Source organism: Polypterus senegalus, chromosome 13, assembly GCF_016835505.1.
Source record: "Polypterus senegalus isolate Bchr_013 chromosome 13, ASM1683550v1, whole genome shotgun sequence".
Classification (NCBI taxonomy): Eukaryota; Metazoa; Chordata; class Cladistia; order Polypteriformes; family Polypteridae; genus Polypterus; species Polypterus senegalus.
The window spans coordinates 153637612-153665412 of record NC_053166.1 but is presented as its reverse complement, the minus strand read 5'-3'; the positions used below and the strand labels follow the sequence as shown (position 1 = coordinate 153665412).

General features: G+C 43.2%; 1 protein-coding gene across 1 annotated transcript in view; it reads left to right on the top strand.

Moving 5' to 3' along the window:
• The window catches only part of LOC120542454 (extracellular serine/threonine protein kinase FAM20C-like), a 177587-nt gene that overhangs the window by 137515 nt on the left and 12271 nt on the right, over positions 1-27801 (top strand). The window contains exon 4 of the mRNA XM_039774947.1: positions 25213-25305. Within this exon, the coding sequence (XP_039630881.1) occupies positions 25213-25305 (93 nt within the window). The remainder of the gene's footprint in view (positions 1-25212; positions 25306-27801) is intronic.

Here is a 27801-nt window from a genome sequence, read left to right as displayed (position 1 = left end):
ATATGCAAAGTTATTTTAAGATGTGTCAAAATGGATTTGAGATGTCTTTAAAAATGCATGGCGAGTTATTTTAGGATATCTAAATATCGAGATGTTTATGAAACTAAGAGAAATGTGCTATCGCATATCTATACTGGCTGGCATGGTGGCGCGGTGCTGGCAATGCTGCCGTGCAGTAAGGAGACCAGGGTGTGTGTCATTATGCTTGTTCTCCCCATGTCAAAAACATGCAGCTCACCTCACGTGCATTGCCGATCCTAAATGGGCCTGTGTGTGTGGCGCCCCGTCCGGGGAACTGTCCCTGCCTTGTGCCCTGTGCTAGATGAGATAGGCTCCAGCACCCGCCACAACCATGTCCAGGATATAAGCAGAGTAGAAAATGACTGACTGGCAAGTCTAAATTTTAAATGTTTATAAAATACTAGAGGGCTTTGCCCCCTGCTTGCTTCGCTCGCCAGCCCCCCGGTCTGCACTATGCGTTAGCCTCTTTGCAGTTCTGCCGCTCGCGTATGGGGACGTGGATGCACAATTTAAACAGATTTTAATTTTCATGTGAAGTGTTACATTTGCATCCACGTGACGTAACAACTGCCATGATTGCATTTCGTTTCTTTCTCTCTATTAAATAAAATCACTTTTTCGAATGTTTGTCTCTGAGATTTGTTAATTGTCTTTGCAAAAGCTATTCTAACAGGAAACTGTAAACGTTTTAATACGAATGGCGTATCAAGATCTCCTTTGGTGTGTAATGTTATCCCCTGAAGATGTACTACATTACCTTTATTTGGATACATCCTTCTTTCTGCAGTAATTTGGCCGGTGGAAGACCATACAGTGTTAACAGTTGTTGATATTCTTCGTGTTATTGTAAGTTGATGTTTTCATCTTCATCACTTTGCCCAGAGGGGGCTGGGTGGTCTCGTGGTCTGGAACCCCTACAGATTTTATTTTTTTTCTCCAGCTTTTGGAGTTTTTTTTGTTTTTTCTGTCCACCCTGGCCATCGGACCTTACTTATTCTATGTTAATTAATGTTGACTTATGTTTATTTTTGATTGTGTCTTCTATTTTTCTATTCATTTTGTAAAGCACTTTGAGCTACATTTTTTTGTATGAATATGTGCTATATAAATAAATGTTGATTGATTGATTGATTGACCATCACCACCAACTGTTTCAGCAGAGTCTATTGATACGCATTTAACCAATTTGCCGTGTAACTGATTGACATTTTTGGCGTTAATTCGTTTGACTTCATCGTTTCTCCGTGCTAGGATTGCCCGTATACTCATTTTTTCTGTTGATAACCCTTCGGGATGAAATTCTTCAATAAGATTTGGACATAATATGTCCTTTTTAATTGGGAACTTAAAGTGAGGAAAACGTTAAAATTTATAAGAGCTGAGGGAGCAGAAACTGTGTCTGACAAAAGCATTCACACGAATAAGAGGTGAGAGGGCCGTGAACCGGAAATGGTGGAGAAGAGGGCGGGACTTGAAAAAATCTCATGGCCAAAAACTCGTCTCGCAGGACTTGAAATTATCTCTTTGAAAAAGCCTCATCTCAGGATTTTCTTTTATAATAGAGAGATGGTATATGGGTGGCACGGTGGCGCAGTGGTAGCGCTGCTGTCTCACAGTTAGGAGACCTGTGGGTTCGCTTCCCGGGTCCTCCCTGCGTGGAGTTTGCATGTTCTCCCCGTGTCTGCGTGGGTTTCCTCCGGGCGCTCCGGTTTCCTCCCACAATCCAAAGACATGCAGGTTAGGTGGATTGGCGATTCTAAATTGGCCCTAGTGTGTGCTTGGTGTGTTTGTGTGTGTCCTGCGGTGGGTTGGCACCCTGCCCAGGATTGGTTCCTGCCTTGTGCCCTGTGTTGGCTGGGATTGGCTCCAGCAGACCCCCGTGACCCTGTATTCGGATTCAGCGGGTTAGAAAATGGATGGATGGAGATGGTATATTGGAGCTATACTTTTGATATATACTGTGTGTGTAGTTCTTGGTCTTAAACTTGTAGTCTGCACATCTGTTTTGCACAGTGACCTTCTCTCTGTCTGTCTGTAAGCCATGACGTCTGTGCAGTGCTAAACATGTTCATTCAGATAGCTCTGACTTTATGCCTTCCTGGAGCATCTGAGCTGAGGATGACTGAAGTGTGTACGGTTAAAGCAGGCCCAGTGTTAAAACATTCACACCAGGGCTGAGCAGGATTCCCCATGACAGAAACACATCCTGGTTAAAAAAAAAAAAACTGTTCAAGGATCTGTGCCTCCCTTGAGTACACAGACAAGCTAAATAAAATCCTGAGTTGATGGATCTGTTAACACAACCACAGAGGCTGCCAAGCAGGAGCCAACAGGGATTACAGAGCTGGTGCAGATGGAGTGACTCGAGTTAGGTGGCGATGCCAGTTGCTCCATGTAAATCTGCTCCCACACCCTTCCCTGTGGCTGAGCACCTCCTTTCAGGACACTGTTTGGTCTCCTCTCGCCACCAACAGGAACTCTTATAATGCCAGGGTCTCAGTACAGCTCCAGGGGCGGGCAAGTGAAGCATGGGAGGTGTTCAGTGCAGCTGCAGGCTGATCTGACGGTGTATTAATCACAAGCAGGCCGGATGATAAGTCCGGTTCATGTAATATTTATTCTGCTTTGCTTAGCTCCAGGGCACATTTGCTTAGTTTCTGCTTAGGAACATAAATTGTACAGATGAGAGGAGTCCATTCAGCACATCAAGTTTCACAGGTTTGCATGAAGCTAAATTGTCCAAGTATCACACTCAGTTAGTTCTTAAATAGCATCTGGGTCTCCATTTCAGCTACATCATTTGAATTTGAATTTGCTTTAAACCTTTGTGTGTCAAAGTGATTTCTGATTTCTGTCTTGGATGTACTTACTCTTAGTTTTTAATAAAAGCAACACTGTCTAAACTTCTCGCACTCAGGCTTTTAACTTAAACAAAGAGGCTCACCTTTAGCCACAGGTTTAGGTTCTGTCTGTAAGGAGCCCCGTCTGGCAGGTTGCTGTGATCGAAACAGATACCCCTTTCTGGAAAGCCAGGGTTCTTATAGCGGGGTAACCAGAAGGGGTGGGCTGAGCGCCCTCACTGGCTGGGTTCTCAGTTCTGTGGGGAGAATAAGAGAAGAGAATGTCTTCCCAGCCTTGATCGAGTCCATGAGGAGATCCTCTAACACGCATGGGCACATATGTGACTATATACTGTATATATGTACCCTTGTGTGTGTGTGTTTGTATATATATATATATATATATATATATATATATATATATATATATATATATATATATATATATATATATATATATATATATAGATATAGATATAGATATAGATATAGATATAGATATATATATATATATATAAATTGTCAGCGATGCCAGGTTAAAGAACCCGGCCGGAACACCGTGAGGGACCAGAAGAGGGTCAAGGCCCACCCTGGATCACGTGGGGCCGCCTTCCTGGTTGCTCTGGGGGCCACGGGTTGAGGGCATGGAAGCCCCACCCTGTAGGGGCCAGTGGGGTCCTGTTACCTCAGCACTTCTGCCACACCAGGAAGTGCTGGGGGGAAGAATAAGGATGATACCCGGAGAGCTGCCGGGAGAACAGCCGGCACTTCCGCCACGCTGGGGCGTGGCCAACGGGGATTGTCGGAAGCACGTGGAGCTCATCCGGGTCATGTATAAAAGGGGCCGTCTCCCTTCATTCGAGGCTAGAGTCGGGTGGAAGTAGGACGAGGCACGAGGAGAGTGTGGAGGCGGACCGATGAGAAGGCTTTTGTGGCCAGGACTGAGTATTGGGGTGTTTTTGTGCGCAATTGACTGGGTCTTAGTGACCATTATATTTGTAAATAATTGTAAATAAACGTGTGGTGGTTGAAGAACAACATGTCCACCTGTCTGTGTCCGGGTTGGCTCCACAATATATATATATATATATATATATATATATACATATATACATATATATATATATATATATATATACAGGGTGAGTCAAAATTATGTTAACACTAATGGTATGTATATACTTATATGCAATTTTTATGGACAATTTACGTGCCACATATGGTACACATGTTGAACAAGATGGCGAACAGGTTGACACATTCCTGTAAATCATCTTGCACATATGAAGTATGCTTTGTAATTAAATTGTTTCCGCCATTCAAATGTTAACGTAATTTTGACTCACCCTGTATTGCATTTACCCCTCTTTTTTATGGATACCCACTGCATGCCTAACCTACCTGGAAATGGGGTCTCTCCTCGAATTGCCTTTCCCGAGATGTCTTCCATTTTTTTCCCGCCTACAAAGGTTTTTTTTGGGAGTTTTTTCTCGTCTTCTTAAAGAGTCAAGGCTTGGCCACCATTCAAATGTTAACATAATTTTGACTCCCCCTATATTGTCAAAGATGAGACAAAAGAGTCACCCGTATAATTATTCCTGGCTGTAGAAGAGTTAAATTGAGAGGACATTTGTGTACAGATTTGAGTCCAAAACAGAAAACTGTCTTGATGAGTCAAAGATGGCGGTTTTAAAGCAGAGGATCGGAAGTGACATCATCAGGGCCAGAACCAGAAGTGACGTCATTAGGGCCAGGCATAATTTCCCGTAATCAGTCTACAGTGGAAAGAGAGAAAGATTCAGTGCACTCCGCCACCCCCTGGTCTGGAGTGGAATTACCCTCATTCATGCCCTTTAGCTGCCTCCCATGCACACGCGTGTGACAGTATATATTGTCAGCTAAAGGGCCTGAATGAAGGGAATTCTACGCCAGACCAGGGGGTGGCAGAGTGCACTGACTCTTAATCTCACTGCTCTGTAGACCAGTTACGGGAAATTCTGCCTGGCCCCAGTGACGCCACTTCCAGTTCCAACGCCATAGATGATGGCACTGCCAGTCCCGGGTCAAATGACATCACTTCCTGTTCCGACCCTATTGATGACATCACTTCTGGTCCAGGCCAAAGTGACACTGCTTCCAGTTTCAGCCCTACTGATGACATAATTTCCTCCGCTTTCCTTTAAGGCCTCCATCTTTGTGACAAGCAAATTCAGTTCTGTTCTGGACTTCAACCTATACACTTCTGTAAAATTATTTATTTGATTTATATATATATATATATATATATATATATATATATATATATATATATATATATATATATATATATATATGTATATATATATATATATATATATATATTAGCTGTGTAAGCTCATGCTATAAAAAGCCTGGGGTCCTAGAAACTATTGAAATCGTCAGAAAAAAAACTGAAATGTAGAGATGTCAGGTCTATGAAAGGAACTACTCTGGGCATTTCTCTCCTAGGAGGGTTCGTTTTGCCAATGTGCTCGCCTCGCTTGTGCATTAGTGGCTGAAGGAAAAGTTAAAGTTGTCTTCAGAGGTTTCATTTTGCTGACGTGCTGGCCTTGCTTGTATTATTAGCTGCTAAGCAAGTTTTCTGTTTCCTCGGAGGTGGAGCCCTTACCCCAACTCCACTTCTCACTTCCGGGCCAGACAGACACACACACTTCCATAGACGTCTATATATAAGATATGCACACAAGGGTAAACCAAAAAATAAAGGCAATTTAATAATTACGCAGTAACCTCAATGGATAGAAGCTAATGCAGTACAACATGTCCGCAGTGGCTTATGGGTAGTTCAGACACGCACAGTGCAGGGCCCTGCAGTTAATTTAGTGGAATCCAAAGACAATTGAATCTGGGTGCTCCGCTGCGGGATTGTATCATTGTTGAACAACGCGCCATATTGAGATTTCTTTGGAGAGAAATTCACCACAGGATGTTGGCTAGTGTTGGCTCTTCTGCAGGTGACTAAACTTTTGGGTGTGCATCTTGCACAAACTTTACGATACCTCAACTCATCATGCACTATGGCATGTGCCGATCCATGGCTGATATCCATATATGGAGCAACAGCAGACAACGGAATTCGTCACTCTTCTCAGACGAAGGCAATCGCCATGTCGATGTGGCCTTGTGTACGTGAGTTTGATGGTCAACCAGATCGAGCTTCGTCAGTTGCACTTGTTTTTCTTGCTTTAAACTTTTTATTGAGGTGGTGCTGTCTTCACGTCTGTACTGAACCAACATCACTTGGTGAATTTCAGCAGGCTTCACCCTCTCTTACTGTAGTCCCACGATTTAGGAGGCCATCCATCACAATGTGTTAAAAGCAAAATGATGTCTATTGCTATTATTGACCTGATCTTCAGAATGCTCATCCATCCTTTGCCTAACCACTTACCCATTTCTGGGTCTAGGAGCGTTGCAGGGACCATCTGTGGATGGGCATCAGTCACTCAGACGGTACGTTCTTGCACACTTTGACACTTCTTTATGCATGATGCAGCTTAGAGGTGCCAATTCAGTTCCTTCATGATAACTGCTTTGATCCGACTGGCTGTACATTTCCACCTACATTCACATTTGTCTTCTGTTAATTCAATTACTGTCTGCAGGTGTCACAGAGGTCATTCCGCCTGGTCAGTTTTGTCCCATGAAAAGCTACTTAATTGTTATTTAGGATGCTTCAGTTAGAAGGTCAGAAGTGGGCGGGATCAATAATTATTAATGTCATCAATTTTTCCCAATAATTACAGTGCACTTCCATAATGATAACCTTTGGATTCCTATTTTTCACGTACAGGAAGCTAAAAATCCTGTCAAAGCGGTAAAAGCTCACACGTCGCATTACTGAAATCAAGGCGGCCACGACACCTGCTCAGAGCCACAGAGGTCATTAGCAGCGCTGTCAGCTCACACACGGTCACCTTCATGAGCTGTGGCTGTCCTTGAAACTTTTCTGATACTTTTCCAGTTTTCTTGTTGATTTTATTTCTAAAGGTGGCCTACATGTGCGTTTATTCTAACCAACTCACAAATCAGAACGTCACTGATTACAAATTTAAGGGAAGTTAGTTAGTTTTAACCAAATATGCAGCGTCAGTTACTGTATTTTCAATGCGCTCCATTAGCTGCTCTCCTCCTAGAGTAAGTCACCTGACCAGCCTGCACACCTAACTACAGTAATCCCTCCTCGATCGCGAGAGGTGAAAATCCGCGAAGTAGAAACCATATGTTTCTAGGGTTATTTTTATATATTTTAAGCCCTTATAAACTCTCCCACACTGTTTATAAATATTCCCCGCAGAGTTATACAGCATAATCCCTTTGTATTCTCTTAGATATTAGGTAAGATTCATTGAAATTATGTATATAAACACACTGTTTATATACAGTAAAACCTAAATATTATTTTAAAGATATTGAGTGTCTCCGATATCATGTTACAGCCATTACGATAGACAGGCCACCAGCAATAAATACGTACAATGCAACAAAAATAGTATACAGTAAATGTGTGTGTACAGTGACACTAAACGTACGTACATGTACTTAGTACTGTAAGTAGAAAATTAATTATGGTTACTCACCAACAATGACACGATGACTTGTCCGATAACAATGAGTTTTACTTTACTGCACAACAAAGGAGAGCGTTACAGCCCTTAAAGGAGCCTCTTCAGGCGATTGTGTAGCACTGCCGTTGTTCTTCAATCCAAATCCCTAAAGCAGATTCCATCCAGACTACTGCCTTATTACATCCACTTACAACTCGTTTTGCACCCTGGTTAAAAGGACACTGCGGCCGTAGATCTTATATTCCTTTCCTACTTTTTAAATAAAAGAATCGTAGCCTTCAACAAATCCAAAACGTTTACCTTTTCGGCAATCATTAACATCTTCCGTTTGCGCTTGGGCACGGCCCCTGAAGCAGTAGCAGATCATTTTGGAGCCATCATGAAGGGCTTGACTATACACAAAGATAAGCACAAAAGAGCACAACTCTTTACACAGCGAAACACGTTGATGCTGAATGAGCGAGACGAGACTTCCTGGTTAACAGTGCATTCAGCAGGCAGGAACTTAACTGCGTGCTCTGATTGGTTAGCTTCTCAGTCAGGGGAACTTAACTGCGTGCTCTGATTGGTTAGCTTCTCAGTCAGGAGAACTTAACTGCGTGCTCTGATTGGTTAGCTTCTCAGTCATCCGCCAATAGCGTCCCTTGTATGAAATCAACTCGGCAAACCAACTGAGGAAGCATGTACAGGAAGTAAAAAGACACATTGTCTGCAGAACCCGAAGCAGCGAAAAATCCGCCAATATATTTAGTTATGCTTTCATATAAAATCCGCGATAGAGCGAAACCGCGAAAGTCCGAAAGTCAAAGCGTGATATAGCGAGGGATTACTGTATACCCTTCTGGAAGTTTCCCTGCAGTGCACCTGTAAAGGTATGGGGTGAAGGTCATTAAGGAAGACTGTCTCTCTATTATAAAAGAAAATCTTGAGACGAGTCTATGGCCAAGAGATTTTGTCAAGTCCCGCCCTCCTCTCAACCATTTCCAGTTAACAGCCCCCGCCTGCGGTCCAGCTCTTATACATTTTTTACGTCGGTCAAAATTTGGTTGACCTAAGTGAAAGTGTGCTAAAGTTATCGTGTTTACACACACACACACTTCCAAAAATGGTATTTTCGGTCTCAGGGAGGTCTAAAACTTTGAGATTCATCAAAATCTCGAAAGCAAATTTTTGGACGATTCCTATACTTTGTATACAAGAAAGTAAAATGAGATTTAAAGATAAGCCAGGAAAGGGCCTCTGACTAGAGCCTAAGAGCCCGACCTCCCAATTTTGCTGTCAGGCTTTGGCCTACACAGTCCTAAAATGTGTCAAAAGGCCTCAAGATAATTAAAGACCACAAAAAATGACTTCAGAATCAAGTGCAGAAATGACCAAAAAAACAAAAATAGGAAAAACTAGAAAAACACCTGCGGTGGGCTGGCGATCTGCCTGGGGGTTTGTTTCCTGCCTAGTGCCCTGTGTTGGCTGGGATTGGCTCCGGCAGACCCCCGTGACCCTATAGTTAGGATATAGCGGGTTGGATAATGGATGGATAGAAAAATGCTAAAGTTTTGCATAAAAAAGGCAATCTTCAACAAAAAAAAATTATCCAAAATCCTGTAATCGTCAACCCACAAAACAGAAATATACAGGCCTAAAAATCAATACTTATAGAAATTCACTCTCCAAACGACAATGAGCCACTAAAGGACCTGCTCAACAGTCTAATGTATATGTAGACAAAGGGTGGTCCTTCAGCAGTGCTCCCACCTCTTGGGGTTCCATCCACAAAGCACAAGGAACACAGGAGAGCAACAAGTGATACATCCATCCATCCATTTTCCAACCCGCTGAATCCAAACACAGGGTTCTGCTGGAGCCAATCCCAGCCAACACAGGGCACAAGGCAGGAACCAATCCTGGGCAGGGTGCCAACCCACCACAGGACACACACAAACACACCAAGCACACACAAGGGCCAATTTAGAATCGCCAATCCACCTAACCTGCATGTCTTTGGACTGTGGGAGGAAACCGGAGTACCCGGAGGAAACCCACGCAGACACGGGGAGAACATGCCAACTCCACGCAGGGAGGACCCGGGAAGCAAACCCACATCTCCTTACTGCGAGGCAGCAGCGCTACCACTGCGCCACCGTGCCGCCCCAACAAGTGATACATAGAAACTAAATAATAAGTAAAAAGAGCAGTATTAACAAAATGAACATAATTAGTGAAAACACAGAAAAATAACAAAAAGGGAAACAAATAAAGTAAACATAAGCCAGGGTGTGCTCCCTGAGTGAAACATCACATAAAGCCGATGAACGAGCACAAGAAGTAGGGTTCGGGTCATTTTCTGGGTTTCATCTTGCTTAACCAGGCTACCCCTGACACTGTCATCCGGGTTCATCTGATTTCATTGTGGGGTTTCTAAGCACATACAGAGTTGCATGGTGACCCACCACACAGGAGTCTTCCAGTTATGAAAGAAAATGACCCATCTATTTCTTACTAGTTTAATGTCATCTCCTTTTTTCTTTTTTTTTTTTTTCAAACTGGGACATTGACACGTCCCTTTCTGAGAGTTGGGAATCCTGCTAGAATTGGGTGTGCAGCGCACACTGGAAAAATACTTCTGGCACAGTGGTGAGGTGGAGGAGGGACCACGCCAGATGTTGCTGGATATTTTAAAAGGCAGTATCCAGCAGAGCTTGTCAAGGTCCAAACTTCACAGGAAGTGCTCACAAAGTTTACTCACACCCACACTGCATACATCCCAAAGGCTTCTACTCAAAAGAAAAGCTCAGGACAGACAATATTTTTCCTTTAAGATCATTTTATCTAATGGTTCGCAGACAGGTCACTTAAATATTTATTGCTGTTGTGTTTCTATAATGGAAAAAATTTCAAATGTGCCCATGTGCCCAAAACAATATGTCTGCTCATGTGTGTGTGTGTGTGTGCTCAAAGGGAAAAAATGCTGCTTGTTAGAAATGTTCACAGTGCAACGCTGCCCAGATGCCCCTGATTTAAAGCTAGCATCTGGCTACTTCACAAGTTTCCTTCAGATGGCTTTTTGTAGCTTGACTAACATATCAGACACATAGTTGAGCTTGCCAAGTTTAAAATAAAATCTCCACTTGAATTTTATACGGCACTTTAAATACTGAGCGCCACCCTAAGGCCCATTGCAGGTATAGCAGAAATGCTTACATACAGTCAAGTGAAAAGGTAAGTCAGACAGCCTTGACTCTCTAAGAAGACAAGGAAAAACTCCCCAAAAAATGGCGGACATCTCGGGAAAGGCAATTTGAAGAAAGAGCCCTTTTCCAAATAGGTTAGGCATGCAGTGGGTGTCCATAAAAAAGGGAGGTAAATGCAATACAGGGTAATGTTGACATTTGAATGGCGGAAACAATTTATTCACAAAGCATACTTCATATTTGCAAGATGTTTAAGGGAATGTGTCAACATGTTCACAATCATGTTCAACACGTGTACCATATGTGGCATGTAAATTGTCCACAGAAATTGTATATCTCTATATATAATCTTCATTTGGATCTTGATCTTTGTTTGTCCGCAAATGAATTAGAAGAAGAAGCACTAGATGGCAGTAGAGAGACAGCTAAAACATAGGCATTGCATTAAGAATCTCCTCCAGGCTTATACTACTGAAGACTGTAGTACGCCAGTCACACCTCAAAACATTCAAACTAAACAAATTGTTGTAATTTAAATTAACTAAAGAAATCTTCATTTAGGGCAGCACGGTGGTGCAGTGGTAGCGCTGCTGCCTCTCAGTAAGGAGACCTGTGGGATCGCTTCCCGGGTCCTCCCTGCGTGGAGTTTGCATGTTCTCCCCGTGTCTGCGTGGGTTTCCTCCAGACGCTCCGGTTTCCTCCCACACTCCAAAGACATGCAGGTTAGGTGGATTGGCGATTCTAAATTGAGAACCCTAGTGTGTGCTTGGTGTTTGTATGTGTCCTGTGGTGGGTTGGCATCCTGCCCGGGATTGGTTCCTGCCTTGTGTCCTGTGTTGGCTGGGATTGGCTCCAGCAGACCCTGTGTTCAGATTCAGCGGGTTGGGAAATGGATGCGTAGACCACCTTCCAGTTTAGTACGTTGTTGTTACTCACAGATATCAACAATGTGCCGGAATAACGAAAGGGGTGGTGGACAGTGTTATGCTGGTTAGCTCCTGAGGCCTGGTTAGAGAATGAGATTGCCAAAGATGAAAGGTATGTGTCTACGTAACACATGAATGAAAGAAAGACAGTGGGTAAAATGAATGAAAACGTAACAGCACGTTCCAGAAATTATTATTGTTACGTTGTAGCCGGCGAGTGCTGCGCGTCTCACAGTTGTACCGTGGCTTGCTCACATGTCAGTGAAGTGATCCCTATTTATGCTTTAAAGAGCCTGGATACCTATGTGTCCTCCTTTTATAACCATTGCACCGTGTATATTGTCTTACTCTTTGGATTTGCACAAAGCAACCAGCGAGATTGGAGAAAGGTTGAGAAGACATCGTGAGAGGAAACGACAGCGTCGTGAAAACGAGACGGACTGTGAACGGACAGTAGGCAGAAATGCTCCTACACCACCACATACTGTAATTACTATTCCGAGTAGGCCGTTCCTGTCGAATCAATGTCCAAGGGTTTTCTTTTGTAATTTTGTTTCCCTTAGAAAAAGTCATAATGCTGTGCGACGAAGGGCCCAGTTCACGACTGGCAGCCGCGTTTAAACTGGGAGCCCTTCACGGACAACTTTAACACGCGCAATGTAGTTGGGCGCACATGGCTAGTACGTATATAAATAACAGTGCCATTGGTGTTAACATAGTGTGGACTCACCCTGTACAGTACGCAGAACAGAACACAAGTAATCCTCAATACAGCAGTGCAATAGTAACATTACAAGCGCAGAGCAGAATTCAACAGAAGATGTAATATCAATGTAATATGATTTGGATTTGTTTAGAGTCCGGGAGACCTCAGCTCTCATACTACCTCAACATCCTCATTTCTGCCACATCAAACTTCTTCTCCTGCTCTTCCTTCACTGCTTGTGTCTCAGCTCCACACATCATTGCTGGTCTTACATAATTTTGATTCACCCTGTACAATACACAGTAACAGTAAATGATATCACGTAATACGATTTGGATTTGTTCAGTGTCCCGGAGACTTCGGCCATCATGCTACCTCCCCCTAGTGACAGTTCCACCGCTGAGTACAATACTGTATACTGTACTGTACATAGGAATGCCCACAGAAGGTGCCCACTGTGGAAAGGCGCTATATAAGATAAGGTGGCTTACTCCTGTGGTATACAGCTTAGGTCGGGCCCCACCAGTGACTCTTTTGTGACCCTGAGTGAGTCACTTAAATACAATACAATACAATGTATTTTTGTATAGCCCAAAATCACACAAGGAGTGTCATAATGGACTTTAACAGGCCTTGCCTTTTGACTCTCTAAGAAGACACGGAAAAACTCCCAAACAAACAAAAGTAGGGGGAAAAATGGAAGAAACCTTTAGAAAAGTTCTTCAAAGAGAGACCCCATTCCAGGTAGGTTGGGTGTGCAGTGGGTGTCAAGAAAAAGTGGAAAATACAATACAATACACAGAACAGAACACAAGTAATCCTCAAGATGATGTAATAGTGCAATAGAAATATTACAAGGACAGGGCAGAATTTAACAGTAGATGATATCCCATAATCCATCCATCCATCCATCCATTTTCTAACCCGCTGAATCCGAACACAGGGTCACAGGGGTCTGCTGGAGCCAATCCCAGCCAACACAGGGCACAAGGCAGGAACCAATCCTGGGCAGGGTGCTAACCCACCGCAGGACACACACAAACACACCAAGCACACACTAGGGCCAATTTAGAATCGCCAATCCACCTAACCTGCATGCCTTTGGATTGTGGGAGGAAACCGGAGCGCCCGGAGGAAACCCACGCAGACACGGGAGAACATGCAAACTCCACGCAGGGAGGACCCGGGAAGCGAACCCGGGTCTCCTAACTGCGAGGCATATCCCATAATATGATTTGGATTTGTTGAGCTTCCTGGAGACCTCGGCTATCAAGCTGCCTCCCCCTACTGGCCCTTCCACAGCTTAGACAGCGCTGGACCAGCCAATCCAATGAAAGAACCCCTCTACCCGCCGATTTTTGTGATCCTTCATCAGAGATGACTTTACCTTTGGCAGGTGGGCACCAATTGCCACATTTGAGTACCGTGAAGAGAAACAGAATAGGTAAGCGTTAGTAATAAATTCTGACTATCATGTTACTTCTGTTTTAGTGCTGATGACTAACAACTGAGATGCAGTCTGCACAGTTAATCAGCAGCTCTAGTCAGGGTGTGCTAAACTGAAGTCGTGAGTCTTCAGCCGGGATTTGAAAGCTGAGACCGAAGGGGCATCTCTTATAGTCGCAGGCAGACCAGTCCACAGTTTAGGGGCCCTGTAACTAAAAGCTCGACCTCCCACTGTTATTTTATTAATCCTTGGAATCCTAAGCAGACCGGCATGCCCGGCAGACCGGAGTGGGGCCTGATTTTTGTTACATTATGTCACCTTTATCTGTACATAATGTTTAAATGAAGATAAAATCTTGATATGTCCACATATTTTAAAAAAGAAAATATAAAATATATCTCATGGGGTGTACTGACTTTTTGACTTTTGCATATCTACAGTACCATCCATTGCAGTGACAGGTGACATGTCTCACCCAAGGTCACGTGGTGATTATACGGTGGGGATCGAATCGGAGAGCGTGTAACTGTGCAGGTCAGTGCTTTCCTAATTAGAGAGGCGCGATACCCTTCGGTTTCGTCGCTTCTATTTTTCCTGCTTTGAAGTGCATGGGGTCACCCCATGAGCAAGCAGCTTTGTGCTTTTCACCATATAAGCACTATGGGGGCCCGCTACATACAGTATCTTTTGTAAGGCCCAGGTGTTATGGTTTTCTCTTCTAAGAGTTAGTGCCCTGAAGCACTAAATGACAAATTATTCATTCATTACTTATTGAAGGGCGAAGTATAAAGCTAGGAGTGGAGCAGAGCAGATGGAGCCCAGTGGCCTTAATGGACGCAAACGTTTTGCTGACCTTACTGGGTCTCACGAGAGATGAACTGTGGCCTTTGTTGTGTACAAACTGAATTCGGAAACGCCATATCTACTTGACCCTTGAAACAACCTCTTTGTGAGCAGAGGAATGGATGCCGGTCACCTTGAGTGGGCTCTGCTTCTCTTAACGCATGGGCACGCTGGTCAGTTCGGGGGCCCCCATGCTAATCTATGTATGTCGTGACTTGCTGAGTGGTTGTGTAGGTAAAGGTCCCAGTGCACTGCTTTTTCCGGGGGGCTATAACGCTGCTTAAGAACTTCAGGTTCGGTAACCAGCATTGTGTTTGCTGACACAGAAAGATGGAGGGCATCTCAGCTGCTAATGTGAGTGTTGTAAAACAACCTTGTGATGATACATGACATGAAAGGTGCTATATAAAGGTATTATTTGTGTCTTGTTAGCGCTTAGATTTATCGATGCCTCGGGATGAGCGTGATGTATATACCAATCCCCGAATCCTTTATCAGGGTCACAATGCATCATTTGTCCTTGCTTTTTGCACACATCGCACGCCGCTAATATGTATAGCTGACAGTTCGTCCATCTTTCTATCCGTATGCAATTCTTTTATTGCAAGTCTGGTTAAGACAGCCGTGCCAAACCACATATGCAAGTCCTTCAGATCAGCAAAAAATCAATTTGTCTTCATTTTATCTCACACATCTAATAAATGAACGGATGCTTTATTAGCCCGTTAAAAGATCTGACTTGAGCAGCACAGACAGGCGTCGGACAACAAATGATACATGTCATCATCGTTCACACATATCGAGCCTGCGTTCACCTGGATTAATAAGCAGGGCCACTGAAGTCAACAGAAAATAAGCAGAATTAGAAAACCTTGGAGAATCCGCTGTGCTGTTAGACCACTGGCGCCATGATTATGTCCTTAACATTCTTTGATTAAGATGCTGATTAGATATACAGTAAATGTTTTTCAGGTTCTAAAAGTTTTTTTTTTCTTTTTAAATCGGGCTGCAAATCATTCGGCATGCACAATAGTTGGCAATGGAAAGGTCACTGAATGTATTTTTGATTTTGTATCAGAGGAGAAACGTTACCCACAGATATTTACCTGCCAAATTTTGTGGTCCGTTCAGAAGCTGAACAACGTAAGGCAAAAAAAAAAATCTACAGCATTTGGAGCTTGACGCTAAACTTCCTTTCCTCTTTCATTCATGCATTGATTTTCCACCGTTTATCCAAAACTGGGACACGGGGGCATCAGTCTTAGCAGTGAGGCCCAGACCTCCCTTTCCCCAGCCACACTTGCCAACTCATACTGTGGGATCCCAAGGCGTCCCCAGGCCATCTTGGACATATAATCCTCCAAGCGGGCCCGGGGTCTTCCCAGGGGGTCTCCTCCCAGCTGGTCGTGCCCATAAAACTTCCACAGGGAGGCATCCGTATCAGATGCCGGTACCACTTCGACTTGTGATGTGGAGGGTCTGCGCTTCTCTGTGCTTCGCACCCTCATCTTTTAAGGGAAAGCCCAGCTACCCTTGCAGAGAAAGCTCATTTCAGCACACTTGTACCCGCAATCTCATTATTTCGGCCATTACTCAAAGCTTATGACCGCAGGTGAGGGTGGGGATGTTGATTGACGGTTAAATCAAGAGCGTTGCCTTTCTTTCTGTCTGAAAAACAGCGTCGTCATCACAGCTCTGCATAATGTATAACTTGTGTGATTCAGATCTAATTTAACTGTGTATTTACGTATTGGAGGCACTGCATTATTAGGTACTTGTGTGCCACTATTGATTTACATCACGTTGTTTTATTTTTAGCCATTGCAACTTACAGATCTCATTCTGTTTCCTTATTGTGAGTTCTGGATAGTGAAGTGGCACACTCTGGGCCACGTAATGAGTTAGGGGTTGAAGGGAATTGAACTGCCAGCCTTGTGGTTTACAGCCCAATGCCTTACCCAAGGGGGCCGTACTGTCTCCAAGTAAAGAGTCACGGTGAGGGATTAACACTGGGCTAATTTATCAAGCACGGGAACAGCATGTCGGAACGCTGTGGGGAGAAAGTCATCCAGGGATCCGGTGGCAGACTTCGGCTTCGCCTGCCCAACCACCAGGTAACGCCCAACGTGCTCAGTACATTTTGTACCTTTTTCGCTTGCAGAAGAGACCCCTTAAAGCAGTTCCTAAAGGCAGTTTTTAGTCACATTTCAAACTGAGAGAGTCGAAGGTGTCATAAGTTTGAAAAAAATCAGAGCGATGGCATAAACTATTCATTGTAGTGATGGGCATTTCAATCGATTCTTCTGAACTACCCGTTTAAGTGAATCAGTGGTTTTGATTCATTTTTAAGGATAACTTATACTGTAGTTCCTAGAGGATGAGCGACTCACAAATATTTAACTAAATCATTAATACAATAATTTGGAGTTATATATATTTTATAAATAAATAAAAAATATTTATATTGTAATAGGCTGCGGTGGGTTGGCACCCTGCCCAGGATTGGTTCCTGCCTTGTGCCCTGTGTTGGCTGGGATTGGCTCCAGCAGACCCCCGTGACCCTGTATTCGGATTCAGCGGGTTAGAAAATGGATGGATGGATGGATATTGTAATAGGCAGCCAGGATTCTTGCCCAGCCGGGATGCCTGTATGACAGAAGAACCATGGGAAGAAGCTTGGATGGAGCGATACCTCCACCGGGACAACAGAGGGCAGCCCCCCATGGCTTGCTACAGTGCCACAGAGCAAGGAAGCTCAACCCTGCTGGGGCCCATGGCCACCGCCAGGGGATGTATTGAGAATGGCGGTGCCCTGTTCCCTCCTTTGCAGGGCTGCCATCACACCCGGAAGTGCAGCCGGAAGGAGATTGTGGATTACCTGGAGCACTTCTGGGTTCTCTATAAAAAGGGGCCAGCCGCCACCAATCAAAAAGCCAGAGTCGGGAGGAGGTGGACAAAGCTTGCGAGGACAGGAGTGGAGGCGGAAAGGGAAAGAGAGAGACAGGCAGAGAGAAGGACTGTGCTTGGTGCTGTCCTGTCCTGTCCTATCCTACTGTGGGGAATGAGAGAAAAGTGTATCCCACAGCTCAAGAAAGGTGTTGTGTGCTAGACTGGGGCTCAGTGTCTGTTCTGTTTGGGAAGCTGTGTGGTCCCTATCTTTCACATTATATAAATACTATATATATATATATATATATATATATATATATATATATATATATGGTTGAATAGTTTACTGTCAAATAATGCAAACAGTACACGACACGTGTTTCACCCTAATTCTGGGCTCATCAGGCGTACACACTCACTGCACCCCCTCTCGGGGAATCAAACCTCGGACGTCAGAGGCGAAGCCTCTTTACATTGCGCCACAGCGTGTGCTTTGTTTATTTGACAGCATATAGATCGGGGTAATTACATTCATGGCATTCGTAGTCTGAATCACAATCTGATTGTATGGGTGGTTACCTACCAGGTAACGCTTGTGGTTAGTCTGCAAGGTAACCACCCATACAATCAGATTGTGATTCAGACTATGAATGCCATGAATATATATATGCAAGCAAACTATGATTCTTAGCACGATAAGGGAAGTCGCAAAATCAACCAGAATGTTCAAGCAAATTCTAGAAAAAAGCCCAATCTAAAGCCGTCAAGTAGTTCTCTCGTTCGCTAGCTAAGCGGAGGTAAGATACATCCTGAGGCTGGCGCATGAGTGAGGAGCATTTCTCTTGGATTTGTGGAAATAAATAGCTGCCGTAAGCGAACTATGATACATAGTGTGATAGGAGAAGCTGCAAAATTATATATATATATATATACTAGGGGGTTTGCCCCCTGCTCGCTTTGCTCCACAACCCCTCCAGCCTGCACTTTTCACCAGCCACTTTATGTCTCTGCCACTCGCGTTGGGAAGAGGGGGGCTGAACGCACCCCAAGGAGATGCGGTAATAAACGGTAATATGATGGCTTGCTGCTGGTGCCGTGCCGTGTGATCTGCATCTTGCACGGTGCTTTGAACATTTTAAAGTCTTTACTCTCTACTTTTTGTCTTTTATTTCCGGCCCCAGGCGTGGTTAAATCTCTAGGCACAAAGTCTCGTCTCACGGGACATGAGTTCTTGATATTTTTTAGTTTATAATTTAAAAACGGACTAAGAATCTGAAAATCTAACAACATCACATTAAAATTCAATAAATTCTGAAATGGATTATACCAAACATATATATTTAGGTTTTAAAATAAGCTCGATTTAAGGTGAGACAAAAAACGTGACATAAAAAGTCATATAAAATCGTTGCACAAAATTGTTGCACTTTTAGGCTTAGGATTTTATATAGTGAGAGTATATATATATATATATAGTTAGTATGTGCCCAAGTGGAATGACAGACATCCTGGCTGGGGTGGAGGAGATTTTTTGCCCAAACACGAGGCCATAGTGGAAGGATAGGTGAGCATTCCAGCTGGACGAGGAGAAAGCTTCTTGTCCGGCCAGAGTCCTATCAAGGATGGACCAGCAGAAGCCGGGGGCCAGAAGCAGTTCCAGTCCCCCCTACGACAGGTGGTGGTCAGTCCTCCTGAGGTGTCCCAGTTTGGACACCCGTGTTTTAAATGTAACTACCTTTTCCCGCAGCAGTCAGCTGGCAACAGTGAATGTCCCATTTGAGACGTTGTCACTAGTGCCAGACTTCAGAAGAGAATTCTTGAAGCTGTGATTGAAATGCACACAGCGTGCTCATCAATGGGTGGGTCACAAAGGGGTGTTCCCCGCAGCCGGCTCACCTGCCACTTCCAGCCCTGCTTAGTCAGGATGATTTCCTGGATTGTTGCAGCCTCTTTCATTTTTGATCTGAAATTCAATTATAATCTTTTCAGCATTTTTATCTTTTCCAATTTAATAAAACAGATTATCCAAGTTTCTTTCTCATTTTTATCTTTAATTAAAATGAATCTTTGCTTTAAGTGAATCAATTAAATGCAAGCTGTTAAATAATAAGCGCCTATCAGATCCTTTATTAATGAGCTCAGCAGAAGAGGTTCACAAAAGCAGACTGACGCACTTTAATTCACTTTCCAGATTAGGTGCTTTTTACAGACAATAACTCAGAGGGCCTTGGAGAGGAGGTGCATGCTGTAGTCTGGCATAAAAAAATAAAAAAATAAAAAGATTACACGTCAAAAAATTAGTTGGCCGCCAAGAAAACTGAAATCCTGCAGAAGAAGAGCTGTAACGTGTGAGGCTTTTCTGCAGGCTCTGAGCCGTGAAGAGTGCTTACTGTATATGATAAAGTCAAATCCATCTTTCTTTACCATGTGGCCCTTACACATCAGAAGAAACCTACAGGTTCTTGGTTCAGGTTTTCTGGTGGTTCTGTAATGGAAGCGGTACGTTTTCTTGGCACAGTTTGGGTGCACTTGCTGTCTTCTACAGAAAAGCCACTGCACAGCACTTCATTATCGGACGTGTCCGTTCTCCCATATTGTGGCGTGACTTTCCATTCATCAGTAATGCCTTCTAGAGTGACACTCCCTTATATCATGTCTACATCACTAGATATATACCCACCTGAATGTACAGTCTATACAGAGCCCCCTCCCCATAATGACTGGGACAAAGACGCATCTTTTCCCTTGATGTACCCCTCTGCTTCACAGTTTAAAATGGCAAATCAAACAATTCAGACATCGTGATTACAGTGCACATTGCAGACTTTCATCGAACCCTTAAACTGCCACATACTTGGGGGTTAATGCACCCCCGGATGCCAAGTACTTTTTTGCTGCACTTTTTTTTAACGGAACACATTTTGTTTCATGCGAAGAGCATCACAATTACTACAACGCTGATCATTTTACACACCGCCAATGAACTGTGAAAACTCCAAAAAAAGACAACTGCAACAATCTATTATCATATGTGCAAGATGCAAGTGATGCCATTGATGAAATTCAGTAAATCGCTGAGCCAACTGCACTTGAACTGGCAGCACACAGAGGCCAACACTGATGCCTGCAGGTCTGTCTAGTGCAGCGGCTCAATCCCAGGGACAGGGGGCGCCAGTGGTCACGAGCAGGCTGCTCAACGAATGGACGGCACGGACTGATCAGCTCCAGCGTGCTAGCAAATTGCACCGTTGAACCGACTATAGCAGGTTGTGGCGTTCAACGAATGTACATCGCCGAAGATACCCGGCCCTGGCGTGCTTGCAAATTGCAATGGGAACCGACTATAGCCCGTTGCGGCAGTTTAAGGGTTAAGGGAATTTGAATACATTTCAGTCACAACTTGTAGGAATGACAACACTTTTTTTCTAAATGAGCCCCCCGTCCCCCCCATTTTAGGGTACCGCAATGTAATAAGTATCTAAATAATAAACACACCAACACAGGGCAAACGTAGAAAATCCACACAGACGCTGCCTCACACCGCTGTATGAACCCAGGATTAAGATCAGTACTCCACCATTGTTACTCCCAAATAAGCTTTATTTTATAAAACATAACAAGAAGTCAAGGAAAATGACCCCTTTCATTGGCTAACTCAAAAGATTACAATATGCAAGCTTTCGAGGCAACTCAGGCCTCTATACTGTGCGCCATTGTTTCTCAGCCCTGGCCCTGAGAAACACCCGGTCCTTACATTTCTCCGTGTTAACTCAGGTGTCATCCAGAGAGTCTATTCCTGCCGTATTCCTGTTCTTTGATTAATTTGATGCCTTCTTTCAGCCACTTGCTGCAGTCGGTTGCTTAAGGTTTTTTACCATCGCCTTGAGTACAGAAGCAGATTAATTGTTCTCCGTTCAGGTGACGTCTTCATTTTAGTTTTCATTCTTCAACACATTCAGGGTCAGAGGTGCCGCTAGCCTGGTAGAATAAAGTACAAGGCAAGATGAAGCCCTGGGCAGTGTGCCAGTCCACTTCAGGGTCCAATCACACTCACACTCCCTTAGTGGGCCTACTTGGCATCAGCTGTCAACCTAACATGTACAAAATGCCAATCTCAGGGGTTGCAAGAGTTCAACTAGACTACCCAGAAAAAGGCCCCTCACAGGCATGAGGAACTTGAACAAACTCCACATAAACGACGGCCATGATTATTCCAGTTTGCGGCACACAGGTGTTTCTAAATCGAAGGAATTTGATGGACCCACCCAACTTACAGCAGATCCATTAAAATGGTGTCCATCTAATTGCAGCGTTAGTGGAGGGTTAAGACTGAGAAACAGAGGTGGATACCATCCAGAGGCACTTTACACACGTGTGGCACAAATGACTCAAGATGTCTATAGTGTGATCACTGGTGGGTGATTGTCCTCACTCAGGCTCATAATATGACTCAGGGGTAGGGACTGAAGGTTTCCTATGATGGTGAACACCACTCCAAAGCAGAAACCATCTCTGCACCTGCACTTGGTGAGGAGCGCTGCGCAAGAACAAAATGTTTTCTGAGGGGGCCATGACAGACCGGCCATCTAGCTGTGTGGAGAGGACCACTTGTGTTCTGTTTTGAGTGTTGCATTTACCCCATTTTTTGACACCCATTGCACACCCAACCTACCTGGATTGCGTTTCCCAAGATTTTGAGAAGTGTCCAGCTGCAGTCAGGACAGTTTTAGGCCTTGGACAGATCTGAGCACTTCAGACACTAGGAGGTCCATAAATTGACACCCCCCTTCTGGAGCCCCTCCCCTGTTTTGCTGGTGAACTGACCCCTGTATTACACACCCCTCATGACGATTTCAGTTCACTTTAGTTCCTGCACTCAAATGTGTGTGTGTGTTTTTTTATTGATTTTATTAAAATCAAATAACATTCCATACAAGCAAGTCAAGTTTAACAAAGCTATAGGTTAGAAAACATATCAACCCCCACCCATGAGAAAGAGGGCTAGGCCAGCAGAGTAAAATTTTAAACTAGCAAAAATAAGTAAACAGATAAATTAATAAATGGATAAAAATAAATAGAATGAAAAAGAGGGGAGAGAATCAGCTTCCTCAATTTAAATGCTTATTTGTTAAACTTCCAAACTTTCGAGGTCTATCAGTTCTGCATCCGAAGCAGTTGTTTTGGTGTCATATATTTGAAACAACTTGAACAACATAATCTTAATATTTTGTATTTTATTTTATACTTTTTATATCGGCGTTTGCCAAATCTCATTCTTGAGACTGAAATTTTTAATACGTTAGTTATATGCTGCAGTCAACGGAGTGGTGGCTCGGTGGCTGAGAATCTACACTGGCAATCTGAAGGCTAACCCCATATAAAAATGGGAAATTCTAAGGTAGAAGAATAAATAATATACTGCACTCAGCTACGATTAACACGACATATTTTTATTGACTCTGAGTCGAATAAATCATATAATTTGTGTAAATAGTCAAAATATGCAGTAATACGCGCCGCACGTTTAGGGGCTCTTTAGAGTCCCGTCTTTGTGGTCCTCTCAGTGTTATATCATTAGTACTGTATTATTACTGGTGTACAAAATTTGAATATTTATATTAACGATGCATTAATTGTGTCGGAGTTTATGCTCCGAAGGAATGACGCAGTCACTATTAGAAGCGCGAAGAGATATAAAGTAGTTGTTTGACTCGCCTAGCTAAGACCTTCTCTGTTAGCCGAGCGGATTTGCGTACCCATTGGGGATGATGGGTTTTGACCTCGCAGCAAGTACGAAGAGACGTTAAGTACATTAGCACGACCAATTATCCCGGTGAAGCTTTTTTTCTTTATTGTTAATAATAGGCTGAATTTTGCACACACATTTAGTTTGCCACCATTACTATAATCGTACCTTCAGCACGAAAGTGTACCGCTAACCCGGGGATGAGGGCGTGGAAAGTGGGTGGAGTCAAAAGATATGCGGCTGACAAGGGCGTCATCTTACGGGCCTCAGAATCAATGTGTCTCGGGACGCTGAATCTGTCCGAGGCCTAAAACTGTCCCGACTGCCGCTGGACTCTGTTGGATATTGCACGCCCCTCATGACGATTTCAATTCCCTTTAGTTTCTGCACTCAAATGTGTATTCGGTATTTGTTAAACTTCTAGACTGCCGAGGTCTGTCAGTCAATTTTTTTGGTGTCATGTATTAGAAATGACTTGAACAAAAAAATCTTAATATTTTGTATTTTATAGTATACGTTTTATATCAGCGTTTGCCGGGTGTCATTCATGAAACTGCACCTTTTAAGACGTGAGTTATACGCTGCACTCAACGGAGTAGTGGCTCTGTGGCTCAGAATCTAAACTGGTAATCAGAAGGCTGACCCCATATAAAAAATGAAAATGCAAAGGAAGAAGACGAAGAAGAATAAATTATATGCTGGACTCAGCTACGATTAACACGACATATTCTTAAAGACTCTGAATCGAATAAATCATATAATTTGCGTAAATAGTAAAGATGTACTATGCTATCCGCGACGGACGTCTTTGTGGTCCTTTCTCTGTTATATCATTAGTACTGTATTATTAATGGTGTACACAATTTGAATATTTATAATAACGATGCATTAATTGTGGCGGAGTTCATTCTCCAGAGGAATGACGTATTCGCCCTCAGAAGCACGAAGAGGTATAAAGTAGTCGTTTGAGTCGCCCAGCTAAGTAAGACCTTCTCTATTAGCCTAGTGGCTTTGCGTCCGATGGTTCGCGACCTCGCAGCAACTACGAAGAGACGTTTATTAATTAAATTAGCACTACTGTTTATCCCGGTGAAGTTTTATTTTTTGTTTATAATAATATAATATAATAATGCCACCATTACTATAATAGTGCATTCAGCACAAAAGTGTACCGCCAAGAAGTCGGTGGGGGCGTGGAAAATGGGTGGAGTCAAAAGATATGTGGCTGACAGGGGCGTCATCTTGCGGGCCTCAGAATGCCTCAAGTCGCTGAATCTGTCAGAGGCCTAAACCTGTCCTGACTGCAGCTGGACACTATTGAAGATTTGTTCCTTTTTTTTTTTCCTCTACTAAGGTTCTTTTTTTTGGGTTTAGGGGGCGTTCGTTCTCGTTTTCTTAGGGAGTCACTACTGGGGTCCTCTTAAATCTCATTGTGACATCCCTTGTGTGATTTTGGGCTTTACAAGAAATACACTGTTGCTGTTGAAGGCACTTTTACAGTCAGATGCCTGACAGGTTATGTGACTAAATCAGCAGCATTCAATGAATCAGGGAAGTTATTATGAGGTCCTGTGATTTTAAATATTGTCTTTCATATCACTATGTGAAGACATCATATGGATACACATCTGGTGCTTTCATAGTTCTAGCAGGTGATCAGATTTTCTCTCAGAGACTTGCTGGAGGTTTAGTCTGTGATCTTGAGTTTCTACATACCACATCTCAAGGTGCTTTAAAAATAAAGTGTACGTGTTTCCGTATTTTATCATCTTTAACATAGCTGGTGTTACGTGACTCGACGTTGGGAGCCGGTGAGATGGACTGAACTGCTATTGCTCCAACTAGACAGCCACTGTACCTGCACAATTGTCATCAGGTCAAGTCAAGGAGATATCCAGCTTCCTCCACTGCAAAAGTTTTAATTTTATGAATGGCAGTCACAACTGTGAAACCAGACACATGGACACATCCATTCAAATTCTCTTCTCTTCTCTTTTAGACAAACAAGAGAGCAAGAAACCCCACCTGATTTCTTCTACTTCTCCGATTTTGAGAGGCACAATGCAGAAATTGCGGCCTTTCACCTGGACAGGTAAATATAGTCCTAGAATGTTATAATATCACCTGGAGGGTCACTTGGGTCAGCTGGGAACTTGTTACCATCTTCACGGTTGAGGGAATGGGGCTAATGATAAGCAAGGACACATCCTGAAATGAAGAGGAATAGGTAAGGGGGACATCAAGTCCGTTCTTCACTTCTTCCCGTCCCACACAAAGGCCCTGTTCACACTAGCATTACATCCTAGAATGTCACCTAATTTGTGCCAGCCTGGTAAGAATTCGGCTAACTCAGGTTAGTGTTGACTGTGCAGAGAGTGAACGTTAGGTTGAGTAATTCTCATGATATTTCATGGCTGACCTGTTTTCTCATTATTTCTGGTAATTATGTGATTTAATATCACTTTATGTGTTGTTGAAGATCAGCCTGGACACAGACAGAGACGCAGACTCACAAGTCCCAAAAGCACATACCTTTATTTTTCCACAGTCCTTTGCACAACATACTGTATCCAGCAGAGGGCGCTAGCTCCCTTATTGGAATAAGTTCTTTTGTAATTGCAGCGAGTTACTTAACCCAAATCTATATACATATGATATGAAAAGGTGATACCCCTCCGTCAGTGATACGGCGGTAAGAAATCACATAGGAGAAATAACTTAGCTTTCTTTAATGACGGTTTATGCTGCTTAACTGACTAAGGAAGCCAATGGCAAGAACCCAGTTCGGGAGTGAGGGCTCGATGTATAGAGTCTTCCATTTCCATCGCTGCGTTGGAAGGATTTTCCGGATCGGATGACGTTATCTCCCATCCGTCCGTCGGCTTCAAAGGTGTGCTGGGCAATGTTCCAAGGCTTTGTACTCTTCCTTCATGTGCAGACCCTCACTTTGGTGAATCATGCCATTCCAAACAAGGCACAAAGGATACAGTTTCATGGTGACTTTCAGACATTTCGCAGTTGTCCCTGTCTTGTCTTCTTATGCTTTCCTAGCAGTTCTAAATGATGAGCCCCTGTGCTAAATCTATTTCCACTGTACATGTGAGTAGAAAGAAAAGTGGATTTATAAAATATTTTCGTGCAGAGCACAGTGACATTTTAAACTTATATACTTATTACACATACAGTACACAAGTGTACATGTCACCCACAATAGCTCACTCCTTTTGTTCTCTTTTACTGCCGCCTCCACTCCTCTCCCACAAGCTCTGTCCTCTACCTCTCAACTCCGGCTCCCCGAATGGAGTGATGGAGCCTCTTTTATAAGTGCTTCAGGTGCTCCCCGGGTGTGGCGGAAGTGCTGCAGACCAAGGCTTTGGAGCTGTTCAGGCACCCCGATGCAAACCAGGGGGGCTGCCCTCTCATGTCCCGGGGGAGGTACTGCTGTTGACAAGTCCTCTCCTCAGAAGACCCTCGGCCATTGAATATCAACCCTTTCAGAAATAACTAAAGGTTTAGATCCTCTAAACAGGGGTTGCCAACTCCAGTCCTGGAGGGCGACCATGGCTGCAGGTTTTCATTCTAACCCTTTTCTTAATGAGTGACCTGTTTTTGCTGCAAATTAACTTTTTTTGAAGTAAATTTAATTGACTTGTTTTTGAAAACTTAGACCCCTTGTTTCTTTTTCTTTAATTAGCAGCCAAACAATAGTGAGACACAAAATGAGCCAAAGCAACTGGTGTCCAAAGTACAATATCTTAAAATAAAAAAAGATAAAGGTCTCAGGAATGTTGATCTGCTCAGGGCCACAAAAACATTATATCAGTGCTCTTAGAAAAGAGTAAATCCACAATTTCGGAATGCCTGCTATTGAATAATGAGATCAGCAACAAGCCACGGAATTAAAGAACAAGTTTAATTAACGACAAGAATTGGCACCTCATTAGGCAGCTGGTTGGAGTGAAATGGGTTGGAGTTTGAGGCCCTGACTTAGTTGGTCTTCTGTCGGCTCCCTCACTTTACATTTCATTTCTGTTTGGGTGCCATTTAAGGAAAGAAATGAAGCAAATCAGAGGAACGATGAAGACATTTAAGGGGAAAAAATCTTAAAAAACAAGTCAATTAAAATGAATTCAAAAGAAGTTAATTAGTAGCAAAGACCAAGTCACTAATTAAGAAGATGGTTAGAATTAAAACCCACAGCCACTGCGGCCCTCCAGGACTGGAGTTTGAGAACCCTGGCATAGAATTTAAATGCAGTTGTCTGGGTTTCTGATTCACAGTTACATAGGTAGATAGTTAGAAATGAAAGGCACTATCTAAAAATAGATAGATAGATAGATAGATAGGAACTGTGAAAGGCACTATATAATAGATAGATAGATAGATTGATAGAGTGAAAGGCACTATATGATAGATAGATAGATAGATAGATAGATAGATAGATAGATAGAGTGAAAGGCACTATATGATAGATAGATAGATAGATAGATAGATAGATAGATAGATAGATAGATAGATAGATAGATAGATAGAGTGAAAGGCACTATATGATAGATAGATAGATAGATAGATAGATAGATAGATAGAT